The 27,068-nt window shown below is 37.9% G+C and overlaps 2 protein-coding genes across 2 annotated transcripts in view; both read left to right on the top strand.

Moving 5' to 3' along the window:
* LOC110860808 (ABC transporter G family member 23) overlaps positions 1–27,068 on the top strand; it is a 60,512-nt gene that overhangs the window by 25,042 nt on the left and 8,402 nt on the right. The gene's annotated exons all lie outside the window — the stretch shown is intronic.
* On the top strand, positions 14,921–18,389 carry LOC118439344 (ABC transporter G family member 23-like). Its single transcript, XM_035860587.1, has 9 exons — positions 14,921–14,987; positions 16,180–16,252; positions 16,509–16,538; positions 16,617–16,746; positions 16,998–17,152; positions 17,221–17,328; positions 17,412–17,505; positions 17,636–17,702; positions 17,802–18,389. Exons 4-9 carry the CDS (start codon positions 16,738–16,740, stop codon positions 18,077–18,079), a joined length of 711 nt encoding a protein of 236 aa, XP_035716480.1. The 5' UTR covers positions 14,921–14,987; positions 16,180–16,252; positions 16,509–16,538; positions 16,617–16,737; the 3' UTR covers positions 18,080–18,389.

Here is a 27,068-nt window from a genome sequence, read left to right on the forward strand (position 1 = left end):
GAATATACTTGAGAAATATACTCAAATATTCTTTAAAATATACTATACAATATACAATATACAGCAAAACTCAAATATACAATATACAAATATACGTATATAATATACTGAATTTTATTGGCAGATAATATACATGTATATTCAATATACAAATTTCAATATACTTCGTGGAAACAGAAAAACAAAACAATTATTTTGGTTAATCCATACACAAATTGTTAACTTTCAACAGAACCATCTTTTCAAATAAGGAATCGCTCAAAATACGACGCTTTGGAGATAATATCATTCCAGCGTAGTTAAACATGCGTTCAACTGGAGCAGACGACGGAAGCGTTGTATTATGTTTGACAAATACATTCATCACCGACGGGAATTTGACCAGCATTGAGAGTTCCTCGTTTTCGTCATCTAAATATTGACAGCTTTCGATTCTTATCTTATTCTCGCTAGCCTGTTGCTCTTGAACCATTTTGGGAGAAGTGGGGAAAGAAAAAAACTAGTCATTTTTCCTGTTTTGATTTTGATTCTCCGATTTTATGATGCTACTTGAACTGCTACCGGGTTGGGCTAGTGAGTTGATTTCACCGGCCAGTTCTAGATTTGCCTTAACAAATAGGTCACGGACTTCTGCAGATTTCGCAATTGGAACCCATCGGAGTTTGAAATATGGGTGGCTTACAGCAGCTATAATTGCATGTTTAACATCGTCGTCAGAAATATCCAATTCCAAAAAACCCTTAAAACGAGTCCGGAGTCCCCTCAACAGTCCGTTTACAACAGCTTTGCAATAAAGTAAATCCAACGTTCCTAAGTTGACCAGGTTTGTTTCGACAGTTAGTAGAGTAGGAATTAGCCCGAGCTGCACCCTCAGCGTTTACCAAGTACCGAAATAAAGATACTTCAGTAGTGAAGAAATGCAACGCAGAATGTTGCTGATTCAATGATGATCAAAGGTGCTCATTTGGTAACGAAATTTAGCGTTTTTTCGTTGGCGTTGATTAGCCACCGAAAAATAAGTACCAGACTAGTGCGCGTTAGAAATCAACGGGTTGGTACTTACCAGCAATTATATTTAGGCATTGCAAAAAAAAGTTTACGACAATCATTTTTCGTTGCATATATTTCTATATTTATTTAATTGATTTCAAAATTAATTCAAACATTAGTACAATAATAAGCACCTTATTATAGTAATTACAAACTATTAATGTCTCGAACGATGTGATTCATATGAATTGCATAAAGGTATACACAAAAACTTCTTTCGTGAGGGCAGAAGAATACATTTCTTAGCTATTACTAAAGGATTGAGTTTTTGTAACACACCTAATTTACTGACATATTTAATGCCAATTTGCTCGGACTCAAAAGGATACGATTTAGGTTGTAAATTGTTCTCGAAATATCTACACATCAACTCACTATTATACTTTTCAATTATGCATACTCTACCTTGAACGGTGGAGTAGCAATTATCTCCCAATTTCGGAGAAAGATTAAGGGGACAATTTACAAAACTACTAGGGGAAGGAATTTCCAAATCATTCATTTCAGAAAGACGGTGTACAACTTGGCTTAGAGCGTCATTTTTTGATCTTAACATTTTTTTAATGGTTTGCATAAAATTTTCGAATGGAAAAGCGCTAAAACCATCTAATGGGCCATGAATTGTCACCTCATCGGCCAAATGTGTTAGTAAATGTACGTTAAAAACTAGCATTTCTTTGTAATATAAACTGGTCAATTTCATAACAAATTCATTTAGCAAATCTCTGGCAAAATTTATCCAATCCACCTGATTTGCTAAAGGAGAAGTTAAAATATAAATCGCCGAATGCAACAATAAAAAATGATGATACTTTTCGGTTGCCAAACTTCCCTTCAAACAAACGGGGCCGAAATAAAGCAAAAAATTACGAAATTCTGTTGCCTTCCAATGCTTTATTTCCGACAAGCTCCTTGGTTTGCGAGAAAAATGTTTGGGTGTTCGATTGCGAAACTGTAAAAGCTTCTTAGAAATTATGCTTAAATGCTTCTGCGATAATTTATGGGGTATTGGACCACTGGTCCAAACAAGAATTAGTTTTTTTGTTACACCTAGACAGCACAAATGCATGTAGTCAATAGGAATTTGGCTTATCATGCCTATATTTGCTCTTTCTAATGGAGATATTAAATTTGCATCATGGTGCATGTAATAATCTCTCTTTGCAAAACTTAAATCTGTAAAAAGTGGATGAGATTGTCCAAAGGGATAGATAACTCTACCGGAAAATTCACCTTTGCAATAACACCTCTCACAACCATAATATGCATTATGGGCTTTTACCCTTTTTAAAAAACTTCTTGCGGGAGCATCAGCGATTATATATTTTAAAACAAATCGGATTGTTGTATTATTTATGACAATTCCTTTGGTGGAGAGATGCAATAATTCTTCCACCAAAGGGTTCAAAAAACTCTCAAGCGATTGTGGCTTTTGATATCCACAGAATATGCTCACAATAAAAATTTTTTTGTCAAAAATATCTTCTTCTACTTTGCAAATGATTGGCCAAAACTGCAAATTTGAACTTCTGCTTATTGGCAACCCATCTATGCCCAAACTTACGGAAATAATACTAATGGCGGAAATATCTCTAGTTTTTAAAATTCTAATCAGACCATCTTGTAACCCAAAATGATAAAGCGTACCACCTTCAACATTTTCGATAGTAATATTTCGCTGAGTATTCATTAAGGTTCGTGGGTCTATTGGAAAATGAGTAAATGGAAACCACTCGCGACAAACTTGAAGTAAATCTCTGAGAGCACTATGTGTAATATTGTGGGTAACTGCCCAATTTCGAAGCGTTGCTAATTTATCAAGTGGAGTTATTTGCGTATTTACCGTACCGTTTTGCAATTCATATTCCTCACAATCACTGTTGCTGCTGCTACTACTACAATTAGGACTATCTGTACTTAAACAGCGTTCGTCGACTATATTATTAATTAAATTACCACCTGTTCCATTGCTGTAAGTCTCGTCGGTGAGAAGAATTGATTCTGAATTTGTTGGCGCATCCCTAATTCGGGCTAACACTTCGATTAATTTCCTCTTCACTCGTCGCGACTTCGTTGATCTTTGGGTTTCCATGTTTTGCGCGATTTACTTTGCCTTCTTCACCTCGATTGATCGAGTCCCGCAACCACTTGGCAATTTGCGAATTGAGCTTCTTATCTGCTAGTTGAGATTTTAAATTAGAAGTGGGTGGAGCATCTTCAAAGTATTTCTGCACAGACTCTAAATAATTGTTTAAATAATCAAATTTGATTCATAATATCTAAAATATACAAATTCACTGTATAGTATATATATTTACCTCGCACAAGTCGACAACAAAAAGTTTCTTTAAAAGGAATTTTTCCGGAATCGGCTGTGAAGCGAACTTGCAAAGCAAGTTCGTGATGAACCATAAATGATAATTTACTATTCAGGGTCTTGATAACATCGTCATCTCCAGACCGTGACAAAAATCTTATCTATAAATATCAAGAATTTTTTTGAACGATATTGTAATAAATAAATTAATATTGGTTCGATATACCTGTTGCCTAAATATATCAGGATTTCTTAATTGTTCTTCAGCTTGCTTTAATGCCTCCGGATTAAGTAAGGGCCACAACGCCCAGATTTCTGCGTCATTATTTGATCCAGTCGCTGTAGAATTAATGTTTCTTAAAACCAGGCTTTTTAATTCTCTGATTTCCTCCTGTAAAATATGTTGGCCATGAAGTGAAGCAGCTTGAAATGCTGTAATGACAAAAACAACAAGTTTGCTACTAATTCGCATAATTATTCTGATGAAATTAATTACTTCATTCACCTCTAAATTCGTTGATGAGAGTTGAGATACGTTGGTCTTCAAATGCCATGGTAGGCGAGATTAAGTTAGAAATGTCAACCACATGATTGCCTTGTTCTAGATATAATCAATAATTCAAATAATAGATTTTTATGACAAGTTATATTTAAAACATTTTAGCTGCATTACCTTCCTCCAGTGAAGTTGGGCTTATGCCACGTTCTTCTTCGTTTGGACTGCTATCCACGTATGATGCCTTCAAAAGTTTCTTTGCCTTGTCATTTGCCTTGGTGAAATCATCTAAAAAGTTTTCAACATATATTTAAAAGGTATATATTAATATTTTTGATTATTTGCATGTTACCGTAAAATTTTTTGACCTCGACACTCCAAACTGGCCACTTTGGGTCCGGCGTTGACGTTGGATCCTTTTGGATTTTTTTAAATCCTGAAGGTGGATTTACAGGAAATGGGCAAGTTAAATGATCTTCAGAAAGCCATTTGCTTGGGGCTACGTCGACCGTATGGTCACTCGGAAATTCTACCACTGCAAACTGTTTGGGTGGCTGCGACATTACAATTTTAATAATTATTTTTAATAAGAAGATTACTGGCCATGCAAGAAATGATAAATCAAGAAATATATTTTGCTTTTGGCGGTTTGCCGAGCTTACAGAAATATCATTGACTACTCAGCACCATACTAGTGGAGCAGATCAATGCCTGCATAGAGTTATTTTTTAGCTGATGAGCAGGTACCTCATTCGTAACGAGAGAACGGTACCATTTAATTGGTTACAAAGTGGTACCCAGGAGGTGGGTTGAAATCTAGAAAAAAGATATTACCATTATAATGGTATTGTATCTTTATTGAATTTGAGTAGTTATTCGTCGCATTCAAAAAATTGTACCATGCAAGCGTTGAGACAGTGGGCTAATTTGAGTTACCCAGAAATCTGTGTTTGACCAATGCTCACTTAATATCTATAAAGAGTCAACTTTTAATAATTGCCAAATCAACGGCTTTCGTCGTCGATTTCGTTGGCAAATCAACGCCTTTGTCAGCTCGGGAGTTCTCCCAGGAAGCAGTTTTTGTCGCCCTGTAATCTGTCTAGAGCAGTGGCTATTGGCTTCAAACATTTCTGGAACTCGATCATGTATTCAAGCTCTTGGCTTGATAATTTGGGGAGGGCTAGAGCTTCACAGAGCTCGGATAATTTCTCGCTTAGTTCCAATAGGCAAGTAACGCTATCAAAAAGCGAGTTCCACCGTGTCGCTCAGGGCTTAATGAGTTGGCGTCCACATAATTGCTTCACGATTTCGGCAGCCTTAACGGAGCGGGATGATTTGTTCCAAATCCCATAACATTTAGAAAATGATGAGATGTGAGTTCTTGAATTGACTTTGTTGAGGTCAGTAGTACAGACAAGACTCAGCGTGTGACTTGCACATCTCACATGTCTTGGAGGTCTAACTGCTGAAAGTTCTTCGTTATTGTCCATTATTTCGCCAACATCCACGAATTCAAGGGCTTCATAAATTTCCTCTTCGCATGAACTGTTTAACTCTTCTTGATCATTTTCAGAATTTGCAAGTTCAATTTGTGAATATTCTGCAAATGCTTTCACGAAGTTGGACCCATTGTCAGTAACGGCCCGAGTGATTTGCTTCAACTGAATCGAATGAGAATTTAATATTTCAGAGAGAAGTTCGCCAATCTTGTCGTATGAGTGAGTTCCCTCGAACCTGCGACATGCCAGAGCCGCCGAGTAACGTTTCAGGTCATTTTCAATCTAAGACAATCAAAGAATACGGTAAATATCCATAAATTTTAATACGTGTTTCGATTCTATTTATAAAATGTGACCAATATTATTTGCATGCATTTACCCAGTGAACTGTTACCCCTAGAAAACCACGACTCATTCACTCTAAGAAACCTGGTGATAACTATCACCGCGCGGTGGTCATATGTGACTCTACCGGAATGGTGACAGCTGCAACCACCGAACGGTGACAACTGCACCACCGCACGGTGATTGATCATCACTAAGCTGGTGATGGGCATCCACCCTCCGGTGGTCTTCTGCCACCTGCCGGTAGAGTCACGTATGACCACCGCGCTGGTGATAAAATTTCTTAGAGTGTTCCCTTACAACTCCAAGCATCAGTTGTGATGCAGCAGTATTTGACTTGCTTAAGTTTCGCTATGAGATTCAGTCTAGCAATGTCAAATGGACCGTCGATTTGTCTCCCTAACGTGCGTCTCGACACAAGGTTGACAGCCGGATTCAATCCTGCAAACGCAAAACATATCATTATTCATTGGGCAAGGATAAATATTAATCCATGGCGGATTTACAAAACATTGAACAATCCACACTTCGATTAGAAAAAATAAGGTTGTTATTCGGAAATCACCTTTTATTAATTGCTGAAATTCAGGTTGCTCAATTGTTGATAAAGGATGCATGCCTTTTACGATGAAGTTTAGCACGAGCTGGTCCGACTTACTTATCTTGCTTTGTTTTTTCACGACTTCTTTTGTAAAACCAGCTCTTGTTAAAGTGGACTGACTTGCAGCCGTGTTTGCTATTTGCTCCTTTAACTCCTGCTTCTTTTTCTTAATTAAACGTTGCTCGGTCCTTTTACGATTTTCATAATCTGCAATTGAATCCTGATGTTTTCTCTAAAATTATTGAAATATTGATGTAATAATCGAACAGTTGGTATTTAAAAATTTTTGTTAGTACGAAAATTGACGACCGAATTTTTAAGCACATATACATACATACTTCATAATAATTATGAGATTATTTTACCTTCAAGTGAAGTAAAAAATTTTCAGTAGCAGCCAACGATCCACTAATAAGTGTTTCAGCTTTGCACAAATTGCATTTTGCTGAGACATTTTTTCCATCGTTGTCAACAGATTTAACTTTAAAAAATGTCCCATCTAAAATGACTGCATAAATTCTGTGATCGTCAGGGTCCTCACAATTTGACATTTTTGGAAAAAAAATCTGTTTCAATATTTTACCAATAACAAAGCACGACTTAAAAACGGGAAACCAAATAATCCGCTCTTTAGTCGGGCATAAGAAGAAATTGTATATTTGGAGAGCAGATTTTTGTCGAAGATATAATATACAATATACATATAATTTACGTTTTTAATATACAATATACAATATACAAAAAGTATATTATATACAGTATATAATATACTTGTATATCCAATATACATGTATATTGCCCACCTCTGCCTATATGCCTCAGGTACATAATTATTTGTCTCCAAACGTTAGACAAACATGGCAAGATTCCAAATTTTGACAAAGCGAACCTTGTTGCGACGTATGGATTTGGTAGGACTGCATAAATGTCCCTTGAGCATGTAGTCGCGATCCCAGTTCGTGGTTGGCGGAAATACAGAGATTTCGGATTCAAATTATTTTCAGAAGTTCTGAACTAAAAAAAGCCGTAATCTAATTTCGTACTAGGTTGAGCGTTTTTAAGTTCGAATGCAAGAAAAACAAAAACTTTGCAATCAGTTTTGAAATTTTTAAGATGGATAAAGATTCTACATTAAAAAACCAAATTTTGATAACCTAAATTCGTGTCACTTATGTATCGCATTACACTATCGCTAACATGTCAAAATGCACTAAATAAATTTGAGATTTAATTTTCCAGATACATTTTGGCCCATAGAGTCTGTCGTTTGGTGGTACCGGTACTTCTGCTTCTGCCTCCCGCTAACCTTCCCGATCCGCGTGTTGCGCTCTATCATGATAAGAGGATGGGGTGTAACGCACCCCGCTGTGTTTCTTAATGGAATCTGTTACGGGGTACTATGCATGACTGTGTTAACAATTACTACTTTTCTGCTTGAGAGGAGAAATAGGAATAAATGATTACTATATGTATGTACGTGTATGCTTAAGGTGTTTGTTCATACCGGATAAGGGTGTTTGAATAAATTTGTTTTCCAAAATACTATATCTTATACCAAAAAACTCCTTAAAATTTGGGTTTCTAAATGCTCCTATTTATAAACCAATACACGATCAGTGGAATCTGTACGAGTAAGTATGAATTATTTTGACATCTTTCTATTTCATCAGGTTTCATCTTTTCTATAAATATTGCTGCTATTGCAAAAGACAGTGATCGAATTTCATGAGCAACTTTACAGCCAAAATAAATGATATCTGCAAAATGTCCCATTTCTGCAATGTGTTTTAAAATTTTCTGCACATTCTGAAGATTGAATTTAACTTTAAACAAAAAATGGGACATTTTGCAGTCATCACTTATTTTAGGGTAAACCACCACCACTTTTTCCACACTTTTCCTATGCATTTTAATTTATTGCACTGTGTACCGTTGTTAGAGGTAACTAAATGGATTCATATTGCTGCATTATTATTTGAAAATACAAAAAAGTAACCCGATCGAGATACATAAATCCTTGATACATAAATCCAGCTGCTTTTATCAATCATGCCACACATTACTTGTTTTTTGGAGGACTGTCAAAGACGGATTAAGTCAAACCAGAAACGCCATCGACTTGGAGCGTCTGCACACTGACGTTTGTATTGTCGACTTTTTAATGATGCAGTGGAAACACAAAACTGAGGTCGTTTGCGAAGCATGCCACGTCAAGGTACGAAAAATATTTAATTTACTCTAGTACTATTTACATTTAATTGCTTGTTATGCAGATTCGCTCTCAACTGAAAGACGAAGTGACGAAGCAATTCCGACGTTCAAAACCTCAAGTAAGGGACGAGGGGGTCATTCTACGTGGCCGAACCAGGTTAAATCTGAGACGAGAAGATGATGCTCATGGCGTTGTGGAGGAAGATCGTCGTGGCGGTGATGGAGTCAATGCTCGTGACGCTGAAGAACATGATCATCGTGGCTGTGAAAAGGAAGATCATCGTGGCGGTGGGGAGGAAGATCATCGTGATGGTGACAAGGAAGATCATCGTGATGGTGACAAGGAAGATCATCGTGATGGTGAGGAGAAAGATCGTCGTGGCGGTGACGAAGATAGTGATCGTGGCGGTGATGAAGGTAGTTTTCATGCACCTGAGGAAAATGATTGTCTTGGTTGTGAAAATGATGCTCGTGGAGGTGACGACGACTATTTTTTTCTGGGGCTGACGACGACTATGCTCATGGGGGTGAAGATGACGATGCTCAACAAGAGATTGATCGTTTCGAGTATGGACACTTGGACATGGAGCTAGACGACTTTCGTTTAATTGTTGCAGTAATATCATAATAACCTTCGCATCTACCAGGTGTACAAGATATTACATTTGACCGTGACTTGTCAATGGCCATTTCAATCAGTGGCAGAAGCCAAATTGAGTCAGAATGGAGTACGCAGGGAACAACAATCACAAAGACCACTACTGGAAATCACTCTTCTTCTCATGCCCTCGACTTATTCAGCTCTCAAGTATCGATGTCCAGCTCTACGTCAAGCAAATACCGGCGACTACCAACGATTGACTGTTGGATCCACGCAGAAACGATGCTTCATTTGTAATAACCCTTCAGGAAGAAAACGAATTCCGAAATCTGCCATCATTCAAGTTTGGACCGAGAAGGAAATATTCATACCAATCGCATGACAATCGCTGCTGCGCTATGCACCTTGAGACACAACTTTTCACAGATGAAGCGATCGAGCTGATTAACTAAACATGGTGTCTTGATGTCGGATGAAGAGCTAGCAGGGTGGATTCTGGATCTCAGCAACAACAAAAACAAGTTAAATGGTAGAAGACGTCACTACAACTTTGACGATCAAACTGATGTGCCGAAAGACGACTATCCAAACCTTGTCGGATTCTCAAAAATCCAATCCAACGCGCTTATCAATTGTTTCTGCCCTCCTCTGTCCACCCACTCGCCAAGACACGATAAAATAGCCGAAAGAGCACTGGAACTAGTCGATCAAAATGCACTACAAAAGCGAGTGGAGGACGAGAAATTGGATTGTCGCAGAAGTCATGGAAGGCGGCCTCTTTAAAAGAATTTCCAAAATTCCCCAAGCTTTCTATTGACGACCTGCAAGATATTATTCTTGGAGTGTATCAAATCGGATTAGCCAAGAGATATGCTGATTTACACATGTCAAATTCTGCAAGTTTTGAAATTAAATTGAATTCGGAATTCCCTAACATCGTGCGAGCCAAGATCGAATCAAGATTTACAACCAATAAAGCCCACGATCTATGGATCGAATATTCTTCCAACCCAGAAATTCAAGGTGCTGACGCGATAAAAGGTTTCTATTGCAGGTGTGAGCAAGGCGCTCGAACATTAGGTTGCTGTGCACATATTTGCACGGGAAGTTAAAATTATTTAATACAAAAAATCACAACCGGTAAATAGATGACTATTTTTATTATATTGTTAAAAGGTGCTTTGGTGCTTGGGTTATCAGAGGTATCAAAATCATGTGACAATTAACGTTCGGAAACGAAAACTGGAAATTCTTGACGCTGGCCCTTCCAAGAAAGTGGTGGCATGAACTGAGACGTAGCACGTTTCGATTAAACAATTTTTTGTTCAGGTTATGCATGTACATTTATTTCTTCAAATCTGGTAATGAGTCACAATTTAAGATCATTTATAAGTACGGAATAATTTGGGAAGGCACATGAGTACTATGATTGATTTCGTAGTTTGCAATCCCGTACTTTTAAATGCATGTTAGGCGAGTTAAATTAATATAAATATTGCCTATTATTTTTTTCAGGTTTCAAGATTCAGCAGTTACAAGTTACAATATTCCTGTGGTTTGTGCATTTTCGTGAATATATGCATACCTATGTCTTTGTTATATGTACAAATTATATTGTGTAAAATTATAAATATGGTGTTCAAAACTCCAAGCTAAATGAAAAAGTGGTTAAAAATTAAATTGACATCGACTTTTTACAGTACCTGACTTCCCATAGCTGCAAATATGTGCTTATTACTCTCTCACTTAATTTTCCCGACTTGCATATTTTGTTACCACACAACCAAAAATAATAATTAATCTCCTGTCGAATACGGGGCCCAGAATTTTGCATTATAATCAATGAAAAATAATGCAAAGGGGCCCACGGTTACCATCAAATTCGATCACTGTCTTTACGCGAAACCATTTAAATCAAGTACCCTTATGATTTACTGATACTTACTATATATGTACTTTGAAACGTTTAAAATTCAAATCCACGTTGAATCACCGTTTTTTGTAAAAAAAATCATGTCTTTTTGCCTGATATTCTGCGCTTTTGATGTCTTTTTGCCTATTTCTTTATGTTCCTACATATACATACGGACATTGCCTTGATGAATTTTACTATGTACAAGAAACACTTTTGTCAATGTAATTGGCTTCGCATTTCGGTTTTTCTAAAACCTTGCCGACCTTTCGTTTCTCGAGTGATTAGGGTGACCATATTTGTCCTGACTAAAACCGGGACATTTTTTGGCCAAAAAATTTTTCCATAATATCTAGTGCTTGGCGAAAAAATTTGCCATAATATCTTGTGCTTGGCAATTCAAATATCACTGAATTTTGAGAATGAGCCAGGAAAGGAAATTAAGTAAATATTACATGCATGTTACTAGTATTTATGTACAAAACTATACTTTTTCATCAATATTTTGGCGAAAAAGTGAAATAATTTAATTTTTCCCGACGATTTAAAAAACCGGGACACTTTATCAAAACCGGGACATTTTCGGGACGCCGGGACAGGGTTTGAAAAGCGGGACATGTCCCGGCTAAACCGGGACGGATGGTCACCCTACGAGTGATTATATAATGCTTATTATAATTTTATTCTAATCAGAGAAAAATTTTAAACAAATCCTTCCCAACCTTATCTAGCTTATGATATGTAAGTACATAAGTATGTAAGTACATAAGTATGTAAGTACATAAATCCTCCTCCCTATCCAAGTAACTATGAAGTTTCCTGTATTCTTCATGTCAGCCATCAACCAATGCATAAAATTTCCTACATGCTCTATTGGGATAATTTTCGGATCCGTGCAGCTACTTATATATGCATTTACTCTTGCAGGCATCACTTCCATTAAATAATGCAGAAATGCAAACTGTGTAAATAGTTAAGACAAATACATTTTTGCACATTATTTGCATTGTGAGAACAAAAGTATTTATCGTTGAGGCAATAAAACGATCTAACACACACATGGCCAAGACCAGAGATTTTTTTTATGGCTAAACTGATTATTGTAAAATATTTGATATTCCGGTCTCCTCAATCTTTTCATAATACTGCAAAATTAACCAAGACTGTCGTTCATTAAATTAACTAACAGTAACATTTTAGATAATCTACACCATATTTACATATATGTATTTAAGTATTTGTATGGTATCAACCTTCCCTCTAAACAATGTGAAAGATTTAATTTCCCCGGGACTAGAGATGTGCATAGGGTAGGGTATACCTTAAAAAAACCCTACCCTATAGGGCTTTGGGCGGGCGGGCTTTTATTACCCTGAATTTTTAAGGGCAGGGTAGGGTAGGGCTTTTTTAAGTAGGGTATAGGGCCGGGCGAGCTTTTTTGTATGTACACCAATATGATGTAGGGCAGGGTAGGGCTTTTCCGTTTTACTATAACGCAGTCAACCATCGAGCAGGCGATTAGAATGAGACGCGGGACAATCTTGTCATCTTTCTGCTGTACTAATTCACTTGTGTTACAAGTACTTAAAATTGATTATACTATGGAGATTGAATACTCCATGTTGACATTTGTTACTGGTGTGGCGACACAAAATTTGGAAAGTTGCAAAAAGACTTAAATTTCTTGCGTCACATTCCATAGATATAAGAATTGTTCAACCACACGAGTGCGAGAGCCAAGAACTTCATTTTTGTCCGGTGGAAACGTTAACGAAATTAACTTTGATTTACAAAATTACTAGACCATTTTTGAAGTTTTAATGTCATTATAATTTTTTTAATCATCATAATTGCGAACTAATAATATATTAATATTATTAGTTGCTTTAAACGATTTACATAAACAATTGTGAATAGGGCCTGGGCCCAAAGCCCTATAGGGTAGGGTAGGGTTTTTATTGATAAAGAAAATCTAGGGTAGGGCTAGGGCGGGCTTTATTTTTCTAGGGTAGGGCAGGCCCGGGTTTCAATTTTACCCTACCCTATAGGGTAGGGTAGGGCAGGGCAGGGCCAAGTAGGGTATAGGGTAGGGCGGGCAATGAAAAATGCCGGCCCTGCACATCTCTACCCGGGACACACTGGTATTTTTTTTATTTTTAGCAAAGTTCACGTTACACTTAAAATTTAAAAACTTGTGGACTTTATATATAACATGTCCAGAAATAAACGGTTCTGCGTAATGTAAAAGTGTACTGCGCACTTTGTGCAGATTGTTATTTTTCATTTTCATTTTTTGAACCGTAATTGAATGGGTCTTCAGGGGATATAAAGCATTTTTTGATAAAATGGCGAAATTTAGTAGCAATCACCCTGAAAGTGTAAACCTCGCAAATCGAGTTTTTCACAACCACAAAACTGCTGTTTGAAGTGACTCGAACCAGACGTGGCAGTACTTCAAAACGGAAACATGTCACAATAAACGATGATGTATCGTTATATTTCGAAGTATAAGGATGACAAAGAGTGTAATTCAAAAAGTATTTAAGGCCACCACTCGTCACGGTCACCCACGAAAAAAGGAAAGCCATCAAATAACTTTTCACCACCAGTCCGTCCCGGTGAAGTCCTGCGGATGCTCGGAAACCGAAAATTTCAAAAAATCGGTTGTGCAGCATTTAAGTACATAAACTAAGGAATGCAAAAAAAAATCAGAAAAAGTTTTGCAAAAAACGTTGAGGACCAAAAAATCAGGGTGAAAAAAACGAGTCGACAAATGTCATGAAAAAATATCATTATTTGTGACGAGACCTACGTTGACCCTGACCCTTTAAAGACTTCGAAAAGCACATTTTTTCACTCAGGCAACCCAGTGGATATAGATTATCAACAGAAGTTGGACATGATACTTAAATTCCCTGTAAAATTCCAAGCGAGGCTTACATTGAGACAAATGGCCTTAAAACAGAAAGCCCTCCAAATGCCCCTATTTGCGAGAAATGAAAAAGATTTGGGCCTTGTGCAATAGAACATACTCTAGCCTTCGCTCCAAGGCGAAAAAGCTGGAAAAATTCGAACGTTAACGGCGAAAAATCAGCAAAAACATTTGGAAAGCGAGTGAAAATCGCAAATCGTTGTTGCAAGTCGCAAATCCTTGTTGCGGAAATTCTGATTGGTGGCCAAGAATAGAGTAGGAAAATTCATTCGAAACCAAAACTAACCCCTATGGTTTTCACCTACACTTTGCCCAAGATTTTATAAAATTCTTCTCACTAGGTCGTAATACACAGCTCATTATGTGCGGTACCATTTAATCCTGGACACACCTTATCTAACATATTTTTATATTTTTTGGCTCTAAACAAATTCATACAACTTGATGGAGTATGGTGCTTGATCTTACACTTTCATATTTCCCATGAACCCAGATGTTCACTAAACAAAGTATTTATCTCGTTAACATCAATTTCCAGCTTGGGAATCAACGAGAATTGTAAACCCAAGTAATTCAATTTAGTTATGTACACATTATTATTTTACGACGTATGTATGCACACGGAAATGTATGTACATATGTACGTGCAAACTAATGTATGCACATGCATATATACATTGTATACATGTACATACATACATATATCTATGCACTTCTACATACAAGTATTGCGCCTACAATAAAGTTACTTTCTGCATATGCATAATTTTATCTAACTAAATAAGTTATTTTATCACTTTGCCTCCAAGTTATAATTAATTAGGAAATAAATCCTCTTTCTGGATTGTGCCTAGCTGGAAATCACGATGAATGTTATCAGATGCAATGAATCATCAATGCTTCGTTAGATACCTGGCATCTGTTTGCAAATAATAAAACACTCATTTCCCCACTAGCTACTCACCAGTAAAGTTACATAAATTGTTAGTTTTACATTTCATTTTCCCTACAAGCCTCAAAAATGTCTAACCTGGCTGATAGCATGGCATTAACCCTTAGCCATGGGAGACCGTTTTAAAACGTTTTAGAGTTTTTGCTTTAATTCGGGAGACCGTGAAAAGCCGTTCACAAAAAAAGTCTCTGCCTTCGGGGTCAACGGCTTTTCACGTTTTCACGTTTCCATGTCAGGTGCGGGACAACGGATATTTCCGTGGTAAAAATTATTTAGCTGATTCGGGAAACGGCAAAACACGTTGACACTAACAACTAAAATTATTAGGGCCTTGGTTCAGAATCGTCCGTGGTAACACTAGGTCACTTCGCCACTGCTTTGCATAGGATGGGTTACATGTAAAATTTTTGACTCTGGTTTACTAACTGCTAAAACTATTCAAGAAATTTATAACGGAAAGTTATTGAGGCCAAACCACACCCGTCTCGTGTAATCTTGGTTTTGCCAGGACGGGTTAATTTTTGCTAAATTTCAACGTTAATGAAAAACTAGTGGGAGAAATTAGTTTCGGGTTTTCCCAAAAGCTCGACATATATTTTGGTTAGTACACCAACTATCTCAGATAATTTATAAAGGTACAGGGGATTATTTAAGATACAAAATATGAGGTAAAACCAGTGTCGCCAATAAATAAAGGGTTATATACACCTTCTATCAAACTCATAAATTATCAAATTGATCTCCTCGTCTAGATTGAGGTCTTGGCTGCATTTAAAAATTAAAATATATCAAATGAATGCATACAGTTAGTCAGAACTCTTGATCCAAGTTAAGAAAAACCCTTATGCAGATCCACAAACATGTGTGGTATGGGACCAATTGCTCTATTTTACAAATGTCTTGAGTAGTTTTGCATAGTCATAATTTTGCACCTTAGTCATATTTCATAACTCTAATTATCATGCAACTTTGCTTTACAATGTTACACTTAAATTTTAATACTCATCATTTTAAATATCATATTTATTGACGTTGTCCCGCAGTTAATTTTCTCCTAACGTGTTTTGCCGTTCTCCCGAATTGAGCATTTATAAAATCGTCCCGAATCTAAGCAACTCATGTAATAAAAGTTTCCAGATTTAGAACTTGTCAGATTTTAATTATTTTTTGGCTTCCCGAATGATCACAATTGTGGTCATCGAAACGCCCCGCAGCAACGCCAAACATAGTTACCGTTTCTCCTCGGCTAAGGGTTAAGGATAGTTTCTGCAGTGAAATCCTACTCTAACAAGGTGATCCTGGACGGAGTTGATATCACGGTGGAAAAAGGAACAATGTAAGATTTCAGTTTTATTCCCCCTCGAAAAATTTTAATGATTGAGGGCTGATGGGGTTTAAGTAAATATATAGGCTTATCTAAGTCGATTAACATAGTAGTTGAATTACATATTTAGTAGTACGTATGTAATTCAAAACTGATTTTTCAAAAGTGACATTATATTTTTGTCATTTTACGCGATGTTGAAGTTAAGACCCACTTTCAGTTATCTTGCGAAAAAATTTTAACAATAATGTACATATTTATTTCACAGCTATTCACTCCTTGGACCGAGTGGATGCGGGTAATTGCAAATTTGTTCATTCCGACTAGATACAATTATCACTAACTCAACGTCAAAATTACATTTTGAACGAATCAGGAAAACCACGCTGCTTTCCTGCATCGTGGGAATTCAACAGTTAAACGAAGGAAAAATTGAGTTATTTGGACGGAATGTGTCCACATTTCGAAATGCGATACCTGGAGGATTAATCGGCTATATGCCACAGGTTGGGAAATAAATAATTGAAAGTGTGCATCCTTATTTAATAAAGTGAATTTCCGAAAGAGACAGTCCGTAAATTACGTAACGCGTGACCAAGGGATGGGGAGATCTACATAATTCTCTAATGATATCGTGCCTGTGTTACACATGTCAAATGACGGAGAGTGGTCTCAAAAGTCGCGATTTTTGCGTTTCGTAATTTATGGATGCCTCCACATACATTTTATTGACTCATCTGAAATTTTGTTCCATCAGGAGACTTGCCTCTACGAATCCTTCACAATTCTGGAAACATTCATCTACTACGGAAGACTGCATTGTATGCCGTTGGATAGGATTATATGCAACCTGGCAAATTTAAAAATTGTCATGAATCTACCCAGTTTGAACAGTTATGTCAATAATATCAGGTATGCACAAATGTGTAACCCGTTCGTTATTAGTTGATGCCCTTTTAATCCATATTTTGTTAATGAAGTGGTGGGGAGAGGCGCCGTGTCTCCCTCGGCGTGGCGTTGCTGCATGACCCTAAAATTCTTGTCTTGGACGAGGCTACGGTCGGAATTGATCCGGTTTTACGACAGAAGTTTGTTAAATATACATTTGTGATATGTACAATTGTTATAAAGTACGCAATTATGTACTTGCGCAATATGTGCTTAATTTCAGAATTTGGGATTATTTGGAAAGTCTTGTTCAATCCAGTGAAACAACGGTATTTCTCACGACGCACTACGTCCAAGAAACCAGGCACTGTGCAAAGGTATGCAGATAAAATTAGGGAATTTTACCTTAAACATGACCAGATTTTAAAAATTCCAGTTGTGTGTACAAAATGTGAAAATTTTTATTCAATGGAATAAATTTTTTAAAGAGTACTGTAAATTTTTCAGATCGGATATCTACGAGATGGCCACATGTTAGTACAAGATTCGCCGAAAGCGTTGCTAGAAAAATATGGTGTGAAATTTTCTACACTAATTTATGTCTTTTCTGTTTTTATGTCAATTTCAAAATCCCAAAGTACAAATTTGAAATTTACGTATTTTATCATTCCAGGTCCAAATTCTGAATTGAATGCTACCACACTCGACGACATAATGCTACATTTATGCAAATCCCATATTTCGCGAACACACCAAATCACAACATGTTGTACCCCCAAATTTTCAAAACTGGAGACTGAATCTGATCACGAAGTGCAATTACTACAGGTTGGAGTTCTCAAAGCCCACATCGGAAACGAACAGGCAATCCCACAGACTAACGTTCAAAATCATTATGGACGCTCGAATGTCCACTATTCTCAACTGAAGGCACTCACAATCAGGAATTGAATTGTGTACATGAGATTCCCAGCAGACTTCATGATTTGGTCGGAGATTTCCTACCTCGCTTATCGAGGTTGCCAGCTAACTTCGAAGATTAACAAATGAATGGGAGGGGATACACACATACAATATAAGTAGAGGACTACCTCGTTTGCACATATTGACGCATTAATGACAGACATAGAGTATATTCAGTGTAAAAAGCCGTCGAAAAGGGGCATAGCGAAATTTATGAGGCGACAGCAAAATATACAAATTTTGATTAAAAACTATACAAATTTAGTTTTTGTAAAATAAATAATTTTTTAGTAAAAATTTAAAACATATTTAGTACACACATTATGAAAACAACGTTTTTTGAAAAAGCAACGTGATCTGTAATCACCCCCTTAGACTCAGAGTATGCAGTTTTACATACTGAAAAGTCTTATGGCATCTTGGTCGGAGACGAGGGTAGGATTCTCCGGGCAAGCCAAAAAGTCTGATTCCCAGTGTAAGTTTATAATGCGGATAAGGGGACATCCATAACTTAAAAATGCAAAAATACAAAAATCTCAAATTTCTAGACCCCGTCTTTAACATTTGTGGGTACGATATCATTAAAGCCTTTGCCACCCCCTACTCCTTTCTCGCGTTACGCAATTTATGAAAGGCCCCTTACATGTCCTTAAGTCAGTCATGATTTAATACCAGTTTTATAAGAGTGTATTGCAATTTTCTGGAACTTTACATTTGACGCGTACCTAAACAGACTGCCTCTGAGCCAACTAGTACATACTCGGACCATAAGTGTCCGTACATGCATTTCTGGTGATAAATCAAAAAGTATTAGAGCTATCTGTTAGAAATTTTTGTGGATGAACAAGGCACTAATATTGTTTAGAAATCATAACTTAGTTTTCAAGATTTCGTCCAGGGGCTTTTACGCAAGACGTAACTCGTGACAGAAACCGCTCGCTCGCGGCACGCGCCGTTTTCATGAGATAAGTGCTCCACACTTTCGTTAGGATGACTTCAGGCCATCCACGCTTATGTGAGATTTAGAACATACTTGTATCTATAATTTTGACCACCGGTCATAATTTAGAGGACTAAGGTCTGCAGATGCTGAGGACCGTTCTTGGGATGAAAAAAGTCAGCAAAATTCGTTCGAAGCCATTTTTGGACAACTTTTGCAGAATGGTCGCCAACCAGAGCATCTTGAAAGTCCAATGTTGTGTGGGCGTTGGTCTTCCGGTGGGCGCTTGGTAGGTCAGAGGTGAGTGCAGTCGGGACGGACTGGGATGAATGTTCCGGAAGGACACCACACAGTTTGGGAGCGTAAGGCCGTATGTACGATCGGCAGCCCCGCTTATGATGCGAGATACACGAAAGTTAATGTTTTATCGGAATTAGCACTCGAAATCAGTCACCGAAATGTAATACGCGTCACCCCGAGAGTTATTGTTTTTACATAGCAACTAGTTATCAATTTATTTTACGTAGCCGTAGGATTTTTACATTTATGTATTAGAAACCAAAATATATTTAGAGGTTGTGGAAACTGTAGAATTATGGGGGACTTTAGGATGGCAGTGGTGGAGAGAGGAGATACGTCTTGGTAGACGCCGGAACTCCGTCTGCCAGGATTCTTGGACAGAAGACAGTATATGTCCTTGTTGAAGGAGACGATGTCCTTCAGTCGATGTATGGATAATTTGGAGTGACTGGCCGGTCGAGATATCAATGTATGAATATGGAGACGAGGAAGAGATAGGAGGGGAGGATGCATATGATATGCATAGTTCCCTCAGTTGGTTACTGAAGAGTTTATGGTCCAGGGGATTAACTATTAGCTTTTGGAAACTCTGAAAATAAGTTTTGGGTTGAACATGTACCCTTTGCGGCAAAAAACAGAGATTTGCTTTTTCCAGGCAACTGGCTCCTGTCAGATCTAGGGCGATAATTTCTGATTGACCTCTGCATACTAAATATAATGTCAGGGTCCCGTAGAGCAAATATCTGGCAATTTTTTTCTACTAACTTTGTCTCTACAGGCGAAAAGTCTGAAAAGCTTTTCTCCTGAAAACGGCGCGTACCGTGAGCGAGCAGTTTCCGTCGCGAGTTATGTCTTGTGTAAAAGCCCCTGGATGAAATCTTGAAAACTAAGTTATGATTTCTAAACAATTTTAGTGTGTTGTTCCTCCACAAAAATTTCTAACAGATAGCTCTAATACTTTTTGATTTATCACCAGAAATGCATGTACGGGCACTTATGGTCCGAGTATGTGCCTCTTCGTGAACATGTACCTCATGTTGTTTACGATTGGACATGATCCAGTCGGCCTCAACTTGGGGACAGTAACTGGCCACTCTTGTGATAAAATGGTTGACCAATCTCCACTCACGAAAGATTTTGCGTGTAAATTTTTAAGCATCTTGGAAAAATCGGAGATTAATTTGGTATGTAGCTACACGCGAAATTTTCATTTGTGTGCGATATTTGCACAAATTGTAAGCTAGATATTTACATATATACTGATGTTGAGCAGGATTCTAGTCCGGGCAAAAAGTCCTGTTTTGATGAGAATCGAGCGTGCACGCCCTCGTCCCTACTTCTGCATGGATTCATATGAAATTTTCAACTTTGTCTTAGAGATGCGAAATTGGCATGCACATGCACCAACATATGCTGTATCATAATACAACATCAATTCCCGTTCCTTTCGCTATAAATTTTTCAGGAAAAATCAAAGACCAAATGTCATCCCTATCAGTTCAGGAGGCTCACAGGGTTAGAGTAAACTATCGTTCATCCAGAATGTATTGAGCAAGGGAATTCTCGGGAGGTGAAATGGCCGACCTCTCCATAAGCTATAACACGTAAAGTTTCTAAATTAATTGCACGGTCATTTCGTGATGGATTTTCAAAATGGAGCCCGTTTTGGAAACCTTGGACCATGGGGAGAAATATATATTTTCAGATTTTTCAAATTCGGCCCCACCCCCTCGAAATCCAGGTCACAAGGTCAAAAAACAAGTAACACTTCTTTATCGGATTTTAAAATTTTACGACTGGATTCGACGCACCTGGGGGTAAATTCGTAACGGCAATGGTCAGGTCATCATATTCAGCGACTAGTTGGCCGCACCCCCTGCTTTGGAATCATTGTGGGGGTGGTCAAATGTCAAATCAACACATTTAATGTAGTAAAAAATTTCCCCCCCCCCCACCGTAGTTTCCAAAGTTCAACGTCGACAGCACACGTGATCTTGCCAAGGCCCCTATGTGAAAGACATTCCATTGCCGTAGACCCCATGGCGACAGGGGGCGTGGTTATCGGCGCTTCTGCCAATACCTTACCAATGCACGCCATGCGACATATCATTTTTCTCAGGCCGGTAAGGAGATTTCAGTGGCATATTTCAAATTTTAATATGCCACACCCCCTGTGGGTGTGGCTATAGGTATCCAATGGATAAATTTAAACCTGGTCATGTGACATATCAATTTTCTCAGCTCACCAAGGGGATTTCAATGACGTAGTTAAAATTTAGTAAACCACGCCCCCTGTGGGTGTGGCCGTCGCTATCCAGTGAATCAACTTAAACCTGGTCATGCGACATATCAATCTTCTTAGGACGCTAAGCGGATTTCATTAACGTAGTTAAAATTTAAAAAGCCACACCCCCTGTGGGTGTGGCTATAGGTATCCAACGGATAAATCTAAACCTGGTCATGTGACATATCAATCTTCTTAGGACGTTAGCTAGATTTCAGTGGTATACATAAAATTTAAAAAGCCACACCCTCTGTGGGTGTGGCTATCATTATCCAGGGAATCTACTTCAAGTGGGTCATGCGACATATCAGTTTTGTCAGCACGCCAAGGTTACCACGACGAAATAATTAAAACATGTGAAACCACTCCCCCTGTAGGGGTGTGGTTTTCTGTTCCCCGTAAATTTGGCGAAACAAGTACTCGCCCGGCGTGTAAATTTTCAAAGCTCGTTACGCGATCAAAGTTATGTAATTCATAGTCACACGTCCAATTGGGCTGGATTGCTCGAGTTTTACAAAACCAAGCGATGTGAAAAAACCATTTTTTAAATATTTAATGCAGCATCTCCATGATTTTGCAGAATAATTAAAATACGGGAACTGTGTCCTTGTTTGTTGACAGCAACGACTTTTCGAGATTGACGAAACCATTTCGGATGACTCATAATAAAGCGTCATTTTTATACCTCCATGGTCATCGCTTCCAAGCAAATTTAAAATGGAAACCACACCACCAGGGCTTGTGGTCATCGTATTTGCACTTGGCTGGTTACCTTGGGGATGAATTCGATGCTACTGATTATTTTGCAATTCGCATTACCTGGTTTCCAAGATTTGCACATGTGTTCAAACCACACCCATTGTGGGCGTGGTTTTTTAACTTTGAATTACGTAACTTTGATCGACCTGAGGAGGTGAGAATATTTGCAGATCACATGACAGTTTCGCAAAATCCGCTGGAAGCAAACAACCACACCTACAGGGGGCTTAATTTATCATATATTAAGCCTTCCATCGTGGTCGCCTTCGCGAGCAAAGGCAACAACCATGGGATGACCCATGACCCGGTTTAAGTAGATTCACAGGATACGTATAACCACACCAGGCCCCGAAATTGGGGAGGGCAACCGGGGCAATTGCCCAGGGCACCAAATTCTGGGGGCGCCGGCAGGGACCCACAGGTTTATTGTTATTCACTAACATATCAAAAAATTAAAGACGCAATTTACGGACAGTGCAGTCGTTACACAACATTGAACAAACTATATATTTACATAGATGCTCAAATATGTCAAATACCTAATTGCGCTAGTAACTAAACCTCAGGAACCAATATCGCGAGCAACCTATTTACTTTGTCTAGCTGATTACATTTCTTCGGCCTATTTATGCTAATTTTATAAGAAAGGCAGGAAATACTTAAGCTGAATGGAAGGACAGTGTGAAGGAATGACGATCTGGGGCAAGACTTTTTTTTGAAGATTTTGATGCCATCTGAATAGTTAAGTACATATGCAAGCCTTAAAAAATACCTCAAACAACTTTTGTAGCACAAAAACTGAACAATTCGTCACGTCAACCTTGGACACCTTAAGGGGGCATTATCTCCACAGGTGATTACTTGGTAACATGTTTTTAGGTGTTACTAATCCTCATAAATTTCATATTTAAATAGTATCCGAAATTAGCTTGATGATGCTAAACTATTAGAACGTTTGCGAGGAATAAAAAATCGAAGACATAAAAATATTAGTCTTTTATCAGTGATTTCACTGTGAAAACTTAGTTTAGAGAGTTCAGTTGACTTACTTAGAAAAGTTTTAAATCATTGATGTTAATTAAATTTCCCCAAATTTAGAAATTTGGAAATTATGAAAACAATGTATTAAGCTCTACATAAAAAATGCATTTTTTAACTCAAAAGCAATTCTGAACACACACCAATACAAGAATATTTGTATAAATTCGAAAAGTGATACTAGTCAATACACAATGTGTATTACACATATTTACATTTATTTTTGCCCATAATTTAATTTTTAGATTTACCTGAGCACTTAATCTTCTGTGTAACCAGAAGTTTCACTGAAATTTATCTAGTTAAGTCCTCATAGTTTGATGTCCGAATGAAGCAATTGCTCCTAGGTCTCCAAAAGGGCACCCTCGTTTTAAAATTATAGCAATATACAAATCGTTATGAAAAATTAACTCTGTATTAACGTAGAAAACTTATATCGCTTTTACAAAGTGTTGGTGAAAAAGGCACTAAAAGTAGATACTAGATATATATTTACCACTCAAAAAATTCCACTACAGGGGCGCCGTCGCGATCTTGCCCCGGGAGCAAATTTTCAAAATCGGGCGCTGAACCACACCCATAGAGGGCGTGGTTTTTTTAATTTTAACTACGTCAATGAAATCCACTTAACGTCGTAAGAAGATTGACATGTCGCATGACTAGGTTTAAGTTGATTCACTGCATACCAACGGCCACACCCACAGGGGGTGTGGTTTACTAAATTTTAAATATGTCAGTGAAATCCCCCCGGCGAGCTGAGAAAATTGATATGTTACATGACCAGGTTTAGATTTATCCATTGGATACCTATAGCCACACCCACAGGGGGTGTGGCTTTTTAAATTTTAACTACGTTAATGAAATCCGCTTAGCGTCCTAAGAAGATTGATATGTCGCATGACCAGGTTTAAGTTGATTCACTGGATAGCGACGGCCACACCCACAGGGGGCGTGGTTTACTAAATTTTAACTACGTCATTGAAACCCTCTTGGTGAGCTGAGAAAATTGATATGTCACATGACCAGGTTTAAATTTATCCATTGGATACCTATAGCCACACCCACAGGGGGTGTGGCATATTAAAATTTGAAATATGCCACTGAAATCTCCTTACCGGCCTGAGAAAAATGATATGTCGCATGGCGTGCATTGGTAAGGTATTGGCAAAAGCGCCGATAACCACGGCCCCTGTCGCCATGGGGTCTACGGCAATGGAATGTCTTTCACATAGGGGCCTTGGCAAGATCACGTGTGCTGTCGACGTTGAACTTCGGAAACTACGGTGGGGGGGGGGAAATTTTTTACTACATTAAGTGTGTTGATTTGACATTTGACCACCCCCACAATGACTCCAAAGCAGGGGGTGCGGCCAACTAGTCGCTGAATATGATGACCTGACCATTGCCGTTACGAATTTACCCCCAGGTGCGTCGAATCCAGTCGTAAAATTTTAAAATCCGATAAAGAAGTGTTACTTGTTTTTTGACCTTGTGACCTGGATTTCGAGGGGGTGGGGCCGAATTTGAAAAATCTGAAAATATATATTTCTCCCCATGGTCCAAGGTTTCCAAAACGGGCTCCATTTTGAAAATCCATCACGAAATGACCGTGCAATTAATTTAGAAACTTTACATGTTATAGCTTATGGAATGGTCGGCCATTTAGCCTTTTGGATTTATTAACATTGGCCGATGCTCAATACTTTTAAGATGCACCATAGTGTCAATGATTCATAAGTTGAGTTAGTATGAAATTTTCAAAGCGCACTATCTGCCAATGCTAAAGTTTGGTGTAGATATTAGCATAAAAACAGGATAAAAGTTGACAAAGTTTAAGTTTCCAAATTTACTGCGGGTTTTCTTCTCCTCATATGCAAATATATCTGCCAAACGTCCGAATTAGCAGATAGTGCCGTTTGCAAATTGCATACTAATTAAATTTATGATCGATTCACACTTGTTAAGTCTAAACCTGTGAGCATGGGTTTATGTATGAGAGCTCCATTGAAAGTTGAAGTTATCTCCTGGTTGAAGTTTGACCTGTTTGACATTTTTCGAAAACATTAACCGCATCCAGCCACAATTGGGCTTCATTTGCGCAAGTATTTAGAATTGTGCACCTTCGAGATAAGCCAGGCCAAAACCTGGTCGGATAATTATGACACTAATTGTGTTCAGTATAATGATTCGGCGAATATTAAGGCTAAGTAAATTCATAGTATTTATGTAATATGCACTATGTATTAAACTCCGTTTCACGCTTAGGAACATGGGATTCCCATTTTATTCTTGTGTGGCGATAAGATCCGACAGCTTGAAAAGGAGCTTATCTGAAAGTCAAAATCTACTAAATAAATTTGAGATTTAATTTTCCAGATACATTTTGGCCCATCGAGTCAGTCGTGTGGTGGTACCGGTACTTCTGCTTCTGCCTTCCAAACACCCTACGGATGCGTGTGTTGCGCTGTATCATGATAAGAGGGTGGGGAATAACGCACCCGACCGTGTTTCTCAATGGAGTCTGTTTCGGGATACTTTTCATAATTGCTAACACAATTACAACTTTTCTGCTTGAGAGGAGAAATAAAAAGAAATGATTTACATATGCATGTGAATGCTCAAAGTTTGCAGATAAGTACCTATGTACATATTCAGGATAAGAAAGTTTGAACAAATTTGATTTTTAAATATTTAAACGCATACATATGCCAAAAACTTCTTAAAATTTGGGTCGCCATTCATACATATGTAGGTATACAAATTAAAAATTAGTGGAATATTTAATAATGAAACTTCCAACGGGTCTGTTGTAATTTTTGTATCCATCTGAACAGCTTAACCAAATTAGGGTAATGCGCTTTCCTCACCAAATCCATCATTTTGTTTAGTAATAAGAAAGTTACTAGACACATATATAATGCATAACTTTTACATTAACTAAATTTATGACTGATACATAGACACTACATGCATAAATTTATTAAACTACACTATTGGTTACTGGCAGGCTTGACAAAAATAACAAAAAAAGATTAGGTGAAGCTTGCTGAAAAAGAGAAAACGAGCTCTTATCATCATATACTAAAATACATACTATGCTACATCAGTATTCGTCTAACGATTTATAATTTGACGTAACTAGTTCAGCAACTTCCATGCGTTTCGGCGCATGTGTAGTTTCATCAAAACCGGAGAGCATACGGGAGACCTCTACATATTTTAAGGAGGACAGCAATCGCACAGATTTTACTTTACATTAGATTTGTTGTACACAATGCACCATGTTCCCCTGGATTTGCCAACCAAATAATAAAATGGAATTATTTCCCGTCTCTCTTGAGCAATATTAGAGATATGGTTTGATTAATGCAAAAATCCTGCAACACGAACGGGGTCCCTCTCTCGACAAAGTTCGAAACAAACCGGATCTTGAGGACGCTACAAGCTCGGAGCTGCCTCCTCATCAGCTTCGCCCTTTTTGACCGGGTCACCTCTTCCTAGCAGGCCAGCACGTGTCCCGACGAACTGTGAAACTTTGATGCAAGGGCGACTATAAGAATGTTATTAATCCCGGTAATAGTCGTCATCAAGGGGAACACGAGAAAGCCCGGCATTGGGATATCTTTCGACAAACTGATGCACACAAAAAGCCCGAA

The sequence above is a fragment of the Folsomia candida genome, unplaced genomic scaffold (genome assembly GCF_002217175.1).
Source record: "Folsomia candida strain VU population unplaced genomic scaffold, ASM221717v1 Fcan01_Sc034, whole genome shotgun sequence".
Lineage (NCBI taxonomy): Eukaryota > Metazoa > Arthropoda > Collembola > Entomobryomorpha > Isotomidae > Folsomia > Folsomia candida.

Bases quoted from the DNA above. Each gene is read 5' to 3' on its own strand.
- LOC118439344 (XM_035860587.1), top strand. The intron at 17,329-17,411 runs GTTTGTTAAATA...GCTTAATTTCAG, and splicing joins GATCCGGTTTTACGACAGAA to AATTTGGGATTATTTGGAAA. The intron at 17,506-17,635 runs GTATGCAGATAA...TAAATTTTTCAG, and splicing joins AAACCAGGCACTGTGCAAAG to ATCGGATATCTACGAGATGG.